This window comes from Pestalotiopsis fici (assembly GCF_000516985.1).
Source record: "Pestalotiopsis fici W106-1 unplaced genomic scaffold PFICI_Scf_3, whole genome shotgun sequence".
In the NCBI taxonomy this organism is placed as follows: Eukaryota; Fungi; Ascomycota; class Sordariomycetes; order Amphisphaeriales; family Sporocadaceae; genus Pestalotiopsis; species Pestalotiopsis fici.
In genome coordinates, this window is record NW_006917093.1 from 4,050,232 (window position 1) to 4,064,210 (window position 13,979).

At 50.3% G+C, this 13,979-nt stretch overlaps 4 protein-coding genes across 4 annotated transcripts; 3 read left to right on the top strand and 1 right to left on the bottom strand.

The window, feature by feature from the left end:
- Window positions 1–1,109: 1,109 nt before the first annotated feature.
- On the bottom strand, window positions 1,110–6,391 carry PFICI_05356 (uncharacterized protein; the record flags this gene model as incomplete). The annotated part of the gene is made up of 3 exons (XM_007833937.1): window positions 1,110–1,233; window positions 1,288–2,846; window positions 2,903–6,391. The coding sequence occupies 3 exons, from the start codon at window positions 6,389–6,391 to the stop codon at window positions 1,110–1,112; spliced, it is 5,172 nt and encodes a 1,723-aa protein (XP_007832128.1).
- Window positions 6,392–8,837: 2,446 nt separating this feature from the next.
- PFICI_05357 (uncharacterized protein) lies at window positions 8,838–9,377 on the top strand (the record flags this gene model as incomplete). Its single annotated transcript, XM_007833938.1, has 1 exon — window positions 8,838–9,377. One exon carries the CDS (start codon window positions 8,838–8,840, stop codon window positions 9,375–9,377), a length of 540 nt encoding a protein of 179 aa, XP_007832129.1.
- A 248-nt stretch (window positions 9,378–9,625) lies between these two features.
- PFICI_05358 (uncharacterized protein) lies at window positions 9,626–9,997 on the top strand (the record flags this gene model as incomplete). Its single annotated transcript, XM_007833939.1, has 1 exon — window positions 9,626–9,997. One exon carries the CDS (start codon window positions 9,626–9,628, stop codon window positions 9,995–9,997), a length of 372 nt encoding a protein of 123 aa, XP_007832130.1.
- A 965-nt stretch (window positions 9,998–10,962) lies between these two features.
- Window positions 10,963–13,705, top strand: PFICI_05359 (uncharacterized protein; the record flags this gene model as incomplete). Its single annotated transcript, XM_007833940.1, has 6 exons — window positions 10,963–11,410; window positions 11,438–12,079; window positions 12,134–12,376; window positions 12,445–12,933; window positions 13,001–13,273; window positions 13,353–13,705. 6 exons carry the CDS (start codon window positions 10,963–10,965, stop codon window positions 13,703–13,705), a joined length of 2,448 nt encoding a protein of 815 aa, XP_007832131.1.
- Between the last annotated feature and the right edge of the window lie 274 nt (window positions 13,706–13,979).

Consider the following 13,979-nt stretch of genomic DNA (forward strand, 5'->3'; position numbering starts at 1 on the left):
AAGTCTGAACAGAAAGTTGAGTCCAATGTTGTGTGTGGTGTTTGCAGTGGTGGGGTGAAATTGGAAGCCCGTTTGACTTGAGACGCCGCGACTGTAAGAAGAATTAAAATGAAGTGTCCGTGACTCCAGCCTCAATGGATGAATATCTCTTCGAGTTGCTGGAAAAGAGGAAGAAGATGGAAACGAAGGCTATCCTCCCACTTTCACCGGCTCCAACCGTCAACTGGGAAACAGCGCGGCGAAATTTGGTCCTTAGACGTTGTGTTGTATCAAATTGAAGCTGGTGGATGAAGGAAAGTTCTGATGCGTTTAGCGCTAGTGTTTGCAACTATGGATGGGATTTGTGGCGGCTAGGTACAAAGTAGCCAGCCGCTAGTCAAGCCGTGCGGCCACCAAACGGCGGGCGCTAAAACACCCGACTGGCCGGGAGGCGACTGCCTAGCATCGATTAATAAATCTTGACCACATACGTAAATTGTTACTCGAATGTATAATCTGTCCATTTACTCGTGTCCTATCGGTAGAACGGCGATAGTAGCGTCGTAATCCCTAATGCATCATTGGCGAATACATGTGCGCAGAAAGCATCTTCTGTAGTCAACATAAATCTATTAAACCTCGCCGCTCTACGGGCTTCCCGGGTGGCATGTTCATGGCTATCCTCATCATCGACAAAGATGGGATTGCATCTCTCGAGCATCCGCCATATTCTGCACTCTGCCCATGCAAATGTACCTTTGCTGATGAATGCCCCTTTCCTGCTGGATAGTCTATCTGCCCCAGCATACATTTATCTTGCAAATTGATTGGAAAAAAAATGATGACCTATGCTGTTATCAATGGTATCTTGAAGCTATCTAGAATAACACACATTATGATGTAACATCCAGACTCCCGCCATGAAGAGTCTCCTCTTTGACTGTATATGAAACAAAAATGCTGTTCCGAACTTGTATCCAAAACACCATGCTGGAGACCAATTCGTCGCTATCTGTCGTGAAACATGCATCATATCCAAAAGGTCGCTTGCTTTCCATGTTATACAAAATCCATCGTGAAGACTTCACCGTTCATACGCTGAACATCTGGCGCCATGCTTGTATCGTCGACTAGTTATACGTTCCACGGATCTTGGCATAAAGATCCGTATCAAAGAAATTGTAGTCCTCCTGTAACTCGCAGAACTCATGCTGCATGAGAAGACGCTCTGCTGTGGGTCGCTCTCCGGGATCGCTGTTGCTCAGGTTAGTCAGGTTTGAAAGCATCAAGAACATGGCAAAGACTTACACCGTGAAACAATCCAACATGAAGCCCAGTGCGTAAGGGCTGATAGCTTCGCGCACCTCGTCGGCAATCGGCGGTGTCTCTCCGTTTGCGATTTTGTAAATGGCACCAACTGCCTCTTCCCTACTCCATGGTCGACGGCCTGCAAACATCTCAAGGACGACACAACCAAGGGACCATATGTCAACCTTGGCGCTGTAACCTTCGCCTTGGGACCGGATCACTTCGGGGGCCATCCAGAACACAGAACCCTGCATGCTGTTTGTTTTGTCGTTGCCGTAAATGTCATCCGTCTTCTTGGAGATGCCAAAATCAGAAATCTTGCATGTACCGTCCAAGTCGAGCAAGATATTGTCGGCCTTTAGATCTCTGTGCAGAATACCCTCCCGGTGAAGATACGCCAGACCGGAGAGAGCTTGGCGTGTGAGAGAACTAACGACTGGTTCTTCAAACTTGCCGTGCTTACGCAAGCAAGAACCAATGGAACCACCAGAAATATACTCCAAGAAGATGCTGATGCTGGTCTCCTTTCTTTCGCAACCAAGGTATTGCACAATGTTCACATGATCGAGATATTGCATGGTCTCGATCTCCGTGTTGAGGGCGGCAACGAGCTCGCGCATTTTGTTGCTATCGCCAGCGGCGGCTCTTGGATTGACCTCAACTTCCTTGACGGCCAAGAATTCTCCCGTGGTGGCATTCATACCCAGATAGACGCGGCCGTACGTTCCTTTGCCGATTAGCTCACCCTTGAACCACCGGAAGGTAGTCTGCCGTTTGGGAAGAGTATCTTGGGGAATCTGTGGCATAATGTCAATCATTGACCCGCGCTCAGGGCGAATTTGCACAACGTTTGCACCAAACATCTTGGTGCTCTTGCGACGTTGGATTGCAGAGCTCGCGCCTCCCATACCAGACGCAGTCGAGGCAGTAGTGTACCGCTTATTAGCTTCATGTGCACCGCGAGCAACTTCACGAATAGACTTCATACGTCCAAGTCCCCCCGAGCGCCTGCCCACATTGCGTTGCGCAACAGATGCAATTGAGACAGGTCTTTGCTCCAGAGCTTTGAGCGTTGACTCATCTGATCCAAGCGTGTCATTATCGCTGTAGACTGATGACCGCGCCGTCTCAGTCCCGTGCAACGGGAGTTGCAAGGACTCGTTGCTAGCTGCCCTGGAGGCTTCCACGCCTTGATTTGGGGTATTGACAAATGCTGGCGAGCGAGGCGAAGGAACGTCTTGCAGTGATGCCTCATCTAGTACAGGTTCATCAAGATCAACTTCAGGGAAGAAGGCATCAAGGTTTTCAAGCAAAGCCTCTGCAGGGGGGCGGTTGGCCCAGACGTCCCGCTCAATAAAAGATTTGCGCCGTCCGAGTTTACCGTCGTCGGATTCCCTTGAATCCGACTGGGGAGTTGCTGGAGTCCGACGCTGGAAACTCTTTGCACTCCTCATACTGCCATCATCCTCCTCCAGGTCCGGTATCCTGGGACCGGGAGAGCCGAATGAAACAGATACTTGTTTCTTGGATCGCGTTGTGTTGAGCGTCAAACTTGGTTTCTAGATTCAGGTCAGCATGTCTTACTCGAGTACTGCATTCCACCGGGGTTTCGTACCTTGGTAGAAGGCTGCCGACCTCTGACGGGGACAGCAAACAAACCATCATCCGAATCATCGCCCGAAGAGTCGTCCTTCTGCGCGACAGAAGTTGTCGGTTGGGCAAATTGCACGTCCGTCTCAGTGAAGTCCACATCAGGTCCATGGGATTTGCGACGTTGAGGTTCTGGCCTGACGTCGTTGCTGGACGGGTGCGCCGAGTTGGGGCTAAGGTCTCCGGGTGATGGCGCTCGTTGTGCTGCATCACGCACTTTAGCAAGGGGTCCATATTCAGGTTTGGATTTGTTTCCATTCACAGGCGTGCCGCCGGGCGAGTAGTCCGGAACGGTAAATGCAAGGTCTCCACGGCTCCATGTGAGAGTCCCGGGGGACCCAGATCGCGGACTACTGCGACCCGAAGCAGTCTGGTCAAAGTCAACCGTTGCCATGGCTCGCTTACCTCGTACTTCATCATATGCAGCTCCTGCTGAGGCTCCGGATATATTCCTGGCTGGCGATACAGGTTTCTGGTGCCGGTTATTTTGTGTGGGCCGACCAAAGTGGCTGAGCGCGCTGCCCATGCCAACCAAAGCGCCTAGGGCTGAGGTTTGGGGTTCTCTTGTGGCAGTGGCGGGCCGCCGCTGTGACATTTCTTGAGAGGTGTCATTTGTTGATGTAGTCGGCCTTCTGGGGCTGGGGTACCCATCAAAACTGCTCTGGGATTGCCGCATCTGATGCCCGCTCTTCTTACTCAATGAATTGGCCTTGATGAGCGTGGCAGTCTCGACGCCTGGGGGTGCCGGGGCGCGACGTTGTGGGAAGAGATTATCGGGCTTCTTTTCCTCATATGGCGAGTTACGAGGCTGATCAAAGTCGACGTTTCTGCCCACAATACCGAATTGAGAGCTGTTCTCCTGCGGCGATGACTTTTCGAGCGCCTGCTTTCTCCTGGCCAAGTAGGCAGCTTGCTGCTTTTCAACACCCAACTTGTAGTCGTTGGCTCTTTGTGCCAATTCATTGGGATCTGGCCCGTTCCCACTTACTGTGTCGACACGGGAGGCCGGCGGCGACGAACTAGAGCGTTCCCGCTGCCCGTCAAGACGTGCATACGCTTCATCGTCCATGGAGTTTGCTGGTAGTGCATATCCCGGGGTTAGTGACTCGGGAATCGAATTGTGTATTGCTGGATTATGAATCTTCACGAAGAATTTCAACGTGCCAGTGGCGTCTGCCTTGTTCCTCTTATGGATCATCAGGCTCTGGTCCTCAAGAGCTTCGTCATGAGTTGTTCGCCCCAGCTCCGTGAGGAACAACAGCGCTGTCTTTGGGTCCGAGACTCCCATATTCATACAGATGCAGACTCGTAAGTCTGCTGCAGTCTGGCAATCCGTCACATCGCACATGCGATAGTTCCATCCATCCAAGGTCGTGAGCACAAAGACGCGGGGGGCGTTTGGGTTTCTGCGAAAGGCTGGAGCACTATCCAACGACGACGCATCCAGTTCGGCACCTGCCGAACGGTTGCCAAAAAGGGATGCCTTGGAAAGATGTGGGCTCGTTTGTGCATCACCCTCCTCAGGAGAGGCAGCAGCGCCGTCCTCCTTCTTTTTCCGCTTCTGGAAGAAGCTGAGAAAGCTCTTGTTGTCTTTAGCAGAGCCCGGCGGGTCGGGACCTGCTGATCGATCGCTTGCCTCCAGTGGGGACTGTCCAGAATTGTCCTTGTTTCGGTTAGCGTTCAACATTTCGCCTATGCCACTCATACCATTGCGCAACAGCTGGCTGGCCTCTGCGGGTACACCAGAACCGTATATTGCGGCGTTCGAGGATACAGAGCTGGTACTGTCCCTTGAACGATGGCCAAAGCGGCCAGATGGCGATGAGGCTGACAAGTTCCCGGCTGATTGCGGGAACAAGCCAGAATTTGGCTTTGGGCTGCCCGAAGGACTGTCGCCACGGAATGCACTGCGATAATTGCCATCTGCATCGTTCCCAACAGGACTATGTCTCCGACTACTCTCAATATCGAGACCCTTGAGAATGGTCCTGTGATTAGCGTCGGAGCTCATTGTGTTCCCGCTCAGTGTTGGCATGGTGGTGGACCTCGTCTGCGAGAACCGCCTTCCAGAGAAGCCAGGCCCTGGAGCTTTGATAGGTGTATTGGGCGACTCCACGTCTGTCCCAGCTCCTTGGCTGTTTGGCGGGGCCCCTCCGGAGCCTTTTGCATGATTATTCGCATCTCGACCCGAAGACGTATTCGCACTCGCAGTATATGTAATGGTGCGTATCAATCGGCGCATGCGCTTTCCTTCCTCTCTCTCACGAGACGAATCCCATTTTGTCCCGTTCTTTGTGCATTCTTGAGCCAGCGTTGGGTAGACCTGTTGGTGCATCAAACCAAAGTTACCACGACCGCCACGGGCACTGCCCAGCTCGAGAAATTGCGCTCCGTGTAGATTCAGCCGTTTAAATGTGTCCTGCCAGTCCTTTGAGAATTGGTTAGTGGCCAACCACAGTAAGACATTATCCAAGGGCCATTTTGCGGCCAATTCCGGAGAGACTCCAGATGCGGAGCTTGCAGCATTCGAGGCAGTAGATGCCATTCTATTGGCCATACTGTTTGCGTATAATCTATTTTGGCTGTCATCAGCTGCCATTGTTTTTGCAGCATCGCCAACCCCGATTTGTCCTGCAGCAGACCAGGACACCTGGGCTGCTGGCGCGAACGTGGCAGGCAATTCGTCAAAGCCGAATGCAGGTATACCCACGCCCTCTCCGTACGTATCGCCTTGGGGAATATACGTTGCTGACATGGACATGTTGGGTGGATCGGAAGGAGGCGGAGGTGGTATTGACATGGTACCGCCAAGATTACCCATTGATAACTGCTGGTGAAGTTTTGGATCGTACGCTCTGTGCAGACCATTGGGAGGCGGCCCTGGCATTGACAAGCCGGGCCTCGTGTCGTAGGGACGACCCCAGCTGCCTTGCCATTGCGTTTGCGAGTTCATTGCCGCGTTGGGGGGAGGACCGGACGGAGGGCCAGGAAGCTGCATTCCCACAGTGCCAGATGGCGCGCTTGGGTATCGAGGTGGGGGAGGAGGTATGGATGGCATAGACAGCATCTGGGGCGGCGACATTGTCGGCGGCGGCGGCGGCGGCGGCACGCCATAGGGCCGCGAGTTGTTATTCTGTTGATTCGAATACATGATGGGCTGCGGATTCTGCGCAAGGGTTGCCGTGGATGCGCGCGGGCGCAGGCTCGGAACGCTGGACGCAAAATTGGCAGCCAGGTAGGGTGGCGGATCGGTGCTTGGTGGACTCGGGTATGGAGATGAGGCTGTCAGGGAGGCGGTATTCTGGGCGGCGGTATTATTCGTTTCATTGATGAGACCGTCCAGCGTATTGATATTGTCCTGGAGTCGCTGCCGTAGATTGGTTTGGTATCGAGGGGATCCTTCGCTAATGCTCTCCGACCTACTCAACGCCGTTGGATTGCGCGAGGTGGTCATGGCCTGGGCTCGCGAGTGAGTAAGAATTTAAGTCATGGCCAGACGTCGAATGAACCTTGCCGTGTGTCGGCAGGCGTGAGCGAGTGTGTGCTCCGCAAGAGGGGAGGTATATATGGAGTTGAGACGAGAGTCCAAGAGAGGAGCTTGTCGAGTTTGTTATCTCAGCTCTAGAGTCTAGACACTACCGTTTAGCGCAGTCGGTTGAACTGGGCGAGGGACGGCGGCGGCGGAACGAGACGAGATGAGACGAAAGTGCAGCACTCTTCTCGATCCTAGCAAGTTGGGAAAGAAAAAAAAAAAAGACCGAGTCTCAAATTCCCATGGGGTTTATGAGGATCGTAGGTAGGTGGTACCAAGCGTAGTACTTTGCATGTATGAACGGAGTAAAGCAGGTAGTGTGCGCGGGTGGATGGGGACTCTCGGAAGGGACAAGAGCTACGAGCGTAGTCCTTGCACTCGTGGTCGTTCGTGTTGCTAGGTCTGATCGGGAATGGGGGGGAAGCTGTGGATTAGACAGTAAAGTGGGCATCGAGCCCAAGGTGGAGTTGTTTCGTCTTTGTCCTAGGCTTGGCGCTTTCCTCTGATTGCTCTGTGGGCCTTGGGCAGTTTCCTTGCATTGACCAGGGTCGTGCCCAGAGACCCTGGTTCGTCTGGCCGGCGGCTACGCGCTTAAACTCGCTGCTCTTCCTACATTAGCGTAACCGAGAGTCGACATGCGCTACGGAATGCTTAGGTAGCAGGCAAGGGCAGTAATAAGTATGTAGGTTTTTAGGGAATCAATAACGGGGCCAGTAAAATATGTACCTTGTGGTGTACGTCTGTACATTACAGACCTGAACCCCCCATCTAGTAGTTACGGATAACATAGGTAGTACGTAGTAGATACCTACTTGCGTGGGCTGGTAAGAAACATTATATATCTTTATTGTACCTGAGGAGAACACTTTATTTTCCTAGGTAGGTAGGTAGTGTACGGGTCTTACGGATCTTGACCCGGACACTTACATATGTAGTGCAATCGGCACGAGGCGCTGCAGAAGACTTGGGCTGCAATGCAATATCTGCTGACGTTGCAACTTAAAAATGTATGGGTACTAGGTATATAAAGCACGCACTTAAAAACGATTTCCAGATCATGACGGCCCAGGGACCTGGGTAACATCCAAATTATGAATCGGGGAGGGGCGGAACCCCCTCCTTTCGCCCCAAGTGTCGTCTTGGCGATTCGAGGCCCTCTGTCAACATTGACAAGCTACTGTGGTAGCAAACTAACGTGTATATTGTGTAGTAATTGACGTCCACTACTATGAACATCCGTTGCACAGCATTCGGGAATGCTAGACTACCACCCACCCCTGGCACACTTCATTTTCGTCCGACATTACGAGACCACTGCAGCTGTGCCGGGCCAATATTGCAGAACATATATGCTTGGCAAATCAGAAACGCCAAGGCAATGTCTGACTTTCGAGCCCCTCCCCCTCCTCTTGAGGTTTTGAAAACTGCGATGGAGCGTAATACAACAAATGCCACGTGACCGAGCCGCCAGGCAGTTTCGTTATTTAAATATTGACGGTAAATCTGGAATGTAACATCGATATAAGTGAGAAAGCTACCTAGGTATCTACACAGGGTATCCAGCTCAGACCCCAGTGCTATATACTAGACACGACCTGGACAATCACTCCATTCTATGATTCAGTTGGTACCTAGTAGGTATTTACCTAGGTAATTACTACCTATAAAGTGCTACCAGTGACTACTCGATGGGGCCTATGCAATCCAACATGTCACCGTCAGGAATGCTCGAGCCGCATTCGGTCATTGACAGCCTATCCGAATAACTCGACTTCTTTTGAATTCAGCATTGCGCAGCAACCATGCCATTGTCAATTCAATGCACTTCAAGTCTCAATTTAAGCTACGGATATTGGAGCAACTGCTGGCACAGACTAGAAAAGAGTTATTACCAGTTCCAAGAACGTTCCTTTACAACTCAGACAAGTTTACGGCAGCCATGGCTCAGCAAAATCTTGTAATCACTGTCAATTTATTGCAGTGGACGCACGTTGTTGAAAACTCGAGCCAACAGGGCTGCATTTAATACCCACCATGCAATGCAGGAAACTTTCCACAGTGTACCATAGACTCTAGAGCATCCAAATAATTTCGCGTTTAATGTGTTCCATGATATTATCTCAAGATATGCGAGCCCTCTGTGCTTGGAGGACGATTTACAACCGGTTGCGTCAAGTCATTGTCCGTCTTGGACAAGGAAGTCAAGACACCAAACTCGGACTGCCACTTTCTTTATTCGATCATTGAAAGAATTTTTTCGAGGGGAGAGACTCAATACTCATGAACATTTCGGAAAATATCATCCCAAACTTTTGCGCCTGATCTAGGCTATCCGGAGTCTTAGCGAATTTTGTGACTTACGATAATCATGGCCGGTCATCCAAACTCGCCCTGGGCTGAGCGCTTTGCGCCCTATCGCATACCTATAGACATATGGGGCGGCGTCCAACATTCTGGACTTGCGCAAGCCCACCCACCGTTGGATCCGGCACATTACTTTGACGTATGGGGAGCCAACATACCGACCATGTACACCCACATTAACAAGCCACCTTTAAACGAGCTGGACAGGATTTTCCACTACGAAAGGTTGCAGCAGCTCATCATGAGAGGCATCAAGACTCGCCAGTTGGGCGTGCTCAACACCAGAACTTTTCTCGGGCGCAGCGGTCATACCTACGAGGATGATTACCTTGGAGGTACCACCTTTCAAATCAATGAGAATAAATGGCTAGTATGCTTCAGACGACACAGATGGTACGCCCCACAAACTTTCAGGGGTTTGTCACCATCGCGCCCGTCAATCATGAACACAGACGATGACAGAGTCTGGAGGCATTTATCATACCCACTCGAGCTGCTTCATAGGATCCTAAGGTTGATGATGAGAGAGCAGCACAGTCTGTGAGATAGTCCCAGCTTCAACCAAGAACCAAAGTACCTCTCAATCACTGACCACTCCTCTTCTGTCTGATAGCCTAGACGCAGTATTGTTCGCACCAATAGATATTGAAGAACCGCCTGCAGACGGTAGTAATGGACCTGTAAGAGCTTTTATTGCGTTACTCTAACTTTTGGCACATGCAGATTTCCATGGATATACTCAAAAAGAGTTCCTGGTCCCTCATTTGTCCCTTTTTAGAAAATAACTAAAACATGTTACTGCAGTGGGTCAGACGAGCCATGGCGCCCAATGAGCCTGTACCGGAGATCAATGGCCAACCCTGCAGACTGTTCATCCGCGAGCGCCCTTTGGAACAACGCGCCTCGACTGGTGAGATGGCGGCGCAGATAATGGCGGCGGTAGATGATGTGGTCTGTAGTTTCCTTACCGAAGAGGATGCGCGGCAACAAACCGAGTCAGATGGCATGTCAACAAAATTCCCAGGCCAAGATCCGACATTACCGTCCACCAAGATGATAATGCTTGCCCAGGGCCATATTCGAGCGATGGTGGAGGATCGAGCTACCCATGCAGAAACATGCAGTAAGCAATTTCTTGCGCTCATTTTCTCCTCGTCTTGGTAGTTTCATGAGCCAAGTATTTCCCTTTGTGGTGCCAGAATGCACCAGTCTGAGGTGAAAATGCTCAGAAGAGCTACTGTACACCCCTATATCGATGTGAGAAGGATATCGCTAATATCTGTCTTCAAAGTTAATTATTTGGCTACTGTTGAGGTGGTGCGTATACATTGACTTTTCCCTTTCCCCCTTTTACTGTCTCCTGGGATGATCGATGCATTCAATGTACTTTATTTCAGCAAGCTGACCCATGTTTACAGTTATTCCATGAATTCATGGTAAGAGAGATACAGAAACTATTGTCAGGCGAGTCTAACTTCCCTACAGCATGTACTTTGGTTCAAAAGAACCGAGCAGCGTAATTCGGACGTATTGCACCGTGAACCTGTAAGTTCGATTAGCATTGCTAGAATGAAGAAGGCTTCAACTCACCTGTATAGTTTATCAACGATGACCCGAACTGCGAGCTGGGGCACGCGTCTTCAGCAAGGTTGTGGGGAGGGGTGCTCAGGGCTAATTATGGATCGAAAACTCAAGCCGATGGCGCCCATCACGGCCTCCCTCTATGTCTGTCCCTCATAGAATGGAAGGACAAGTATGAGATCTATTCATACGCCCTGAAAGACCCACTAGTAGTTCTCCCACATGTGAATTTGGAATACCAAGAGGGTGACCAAGAGGTCACATGGTTTATCCCAGCACTTTGGGTGACCTGGGTGCTAACTGACGAGTTTGTGAGTAAATTTGCAGATTGCTTCACCACCAAGTTTTGTGTATTCTCAATTGGGACAGCTTCCTGTTAAAACACCCCAAACACAAGAAAGTTCGAAGTGTTTACATTTTTTATGCCTCCCAATACTACGCACACTCTTCAGTTTCTCACTTGTTCTGACTTGATATCGGTCCAGTGGAGGCAAGTCATTCCTATCCACGGAAGCAGAGCCCTCAGACCCCCAAAGACTATCGGTGCCATGGCTGAGTATCGGAGGGGAGCATATCGAATCTACCGAATTCGTGAATTGGAGCCTAAATACGAAATTCCAGAGCTCCATGGTCCCCTAATGAAGCTGAACAAACTCATGGGAGAGCGAGAAACTCACAACGCCAAAATTCGACCATGGTACGCAGTAGAGTATGCAAAGTGGCAGTTGACGCCGTGGAGCTGGACCTCTGCCCGGCAGTCGATACAAGAGTTCTCGATATCGCATGCCAAACAAGACTTCAGAAGTGCTTTCCAGGCCGCAAGTCAGTTGATGCACATGGCGTTGACGGCCCAGGACAACCCCCCACGCGGCGATGGAAAGGGAACAGAACCGTGGACTCACTGGCCTACAGCGTGGATATTCGTATACCTTGCGTCCACAATGTACGCAGCTCTGCCTGACATATCAGTGCCTGAATTTCACCAGGCGAGCCCGGGTAAGTGGTTTACACCAACCTTAGCAGCCCAAGCCGCACATCCAGGTGGAAGCGTCCCTCAAGAGCGACATCAGCCAGTAATGGGAGCAATCTTCACGAGAAGTTTGAGGCTTATGTACACGCCACCGGCTAGCAACCTTGTTGATCCTGGTGAAGAAAATTGGGTAGAAAGGTCCAAAGAAAGTGCCAGGTCATTTGGGCTTACTCAACAGATTGCCTTTCCTGCTGTGTGGGCAGATGCCATAAACGACAATTTCAAGGCTGTTGAAGCTTTTCGCCAAAATCCTCTCAAGGACAAGCACTTTGCACCATGGAACTTTACAATACCACAGTACCAAGGATTCAGTTTGTGGTCAGTGCTCAACAAAGACGGCACAATAGACCCATACAAGGGTGGCAACATGACCGAAATCCTTGAAGGCTTCTACCCCAGTCCTCGAATATACACTGTGCAGCATCCAAACGATAGAACTCAAGGATCAAAGCCAGCGCAGCTTAACCCAATGGCTACCGCGTTTGCCTCAGGAGGACCGTCCAACGCACTTAGGTCGCGCAAGAAATCGCCATTCTTGAAGCACAAATATTACACTATTGCTGAGGTGGCTGATAATGGATGGATCGTTGATCCAAATCCAAAAGATGGTACAACTGATGTTTTTGATATCGAAGGTAGATCATTACAAATCCAAATTCGCAAGCAGGAACACTAATAGTATATAATAGCACTGTTGGATGTGCTCGACGATGAGACACTGCAGGTCGACGATTTGACCAAATGCGGTCCACTGGGTCGTCAGTTAAGCTCAAGTCAAGACGAGATCAGAGCCGCGCTTCGAGACTCACGAACACGGTTTAGAGTTGGGAAGCTCTTGCCAAAATACCGATTTGCTGAAGTTTATGAAAATGACGGCCAAGATGATGCGCCGTCATGGATTGCTCATGATGATCGGGTTTACGATGTGACAGGTAAGTTCACTGTTTCCCCGCGCTCTCGTAGGGATATAAACTCGCTAACCAAAACATCACCTACACAGAATATCAAAATCGGAACGAGAAGTACTCATTGTGGCTATCACGCTGCGCTGGAGGCGCATTCTTTGCGTCCACTGAAGACGAACACGACTGCTTTGCGGAAGTCATGGCGAGTATCCAAAAATATCAGATTGGCTGGATCCTGGACGAGGAGCCCAAAGCCGAACCAGCTCCTGGGAGATCCCTCCGTCTGCTAACTGAGTCGATGCTCCGAAGTCATGACAATCCGACAGAGGGTGTTTATACCGTCATTGGCGACAACGTGTATGATTTGACAAAGTATATCGACAATCACCCTGGTGGTGCACTCGCTATCCAGGCAGTTGCTGGGAGTGATGGAACCAAGGCATTTTTAGATAACCATGATGCGGATTTGATTGATCAACCAGAGTTTGCCGCGCTCAAGATTGGTCGACTTATCAAAGAGCGGGACCCGGGTGTTGTAGATGAGGATGAAATCGTGCTTCACGACTCGATTTTCAACATCTCAGGTAAGTGACCAATCACTCGGTCATTTGAAGTAATGGCACATGATTTTCGGTGGCTGAACTCTCAAAGGTCTGTATAAACATGACCGCGATCTCCATAGACGTCTGATGAAGTGGTACGGCACCGATGCAACCCACATCCTCACGAATGATGAAGGGGAAGATTCCAAACTCAGGAATGATCTCACATTGCTTTTCCTCAGTCGAAAAGATTGGATCGTGGCCAAGATTCGTACAGAGAAATATGTGCGCGGAGTTACTTCCTGGGATGTCAAGAAGCACGATGAGAGCCACCCTGAAGCAATCTGGGCTGTGGTTGACAAGGATGTTTTCGATGTAACTCGTAGGTTCCATCCTCTTCTCATCATGTCCGGTACTGCATGAATTTGTATCTTCTGTTTGCTAAACACAACAATCCACAGCGCTTGTTCGTCATCCAGACTACTATTCCGGGGCGCGCGACCTCACCGCGGTCGACGCTGGCAGGGTCATTACCTCGAGCAAAACCGCCACGTGGCTGCACAAGTATCATAGCCATCGCATCGTTGCCAAGCTCGTCGAGCAACGACACGACTCCGTGTCGACAATCCATCTCGACGAGGACGGGCCTGACCACGAGGACCAGGATGAAAGGACCGACAACAGGCCAGCCAAGAAGAGAAAGGTGCACAAAGACATCCGTGAACAGCTGCGGGAGTTCATCAATCGAAACAAGCACTTGATTAATGAAAACCTACACGGAAGCTCAAGCTGTCCTGGTGTGGGTGCAATGTAAATGTAGGCGAGAGGCAGGAGTGAAGTGCAGGAGTGAAGTGCAGGAGTGAAGTGGCTCTTGATAGATTTCTTTGATGCTTTACTGGTATTTCGGTTCAGGTTTGTTGGCCGAGGCATAACTTATAGTTTGATTAATATTCAATATTCTTTCAATGAAGCTCACATCTTTTCCAAAGAGTACCCCAAATCACAACCACCAAGTTCATTGATTATATAAGATATTTAGTATGTGTAACCATGAACTCGAAATTATTAGAATGCTGATTGTGAAAGAT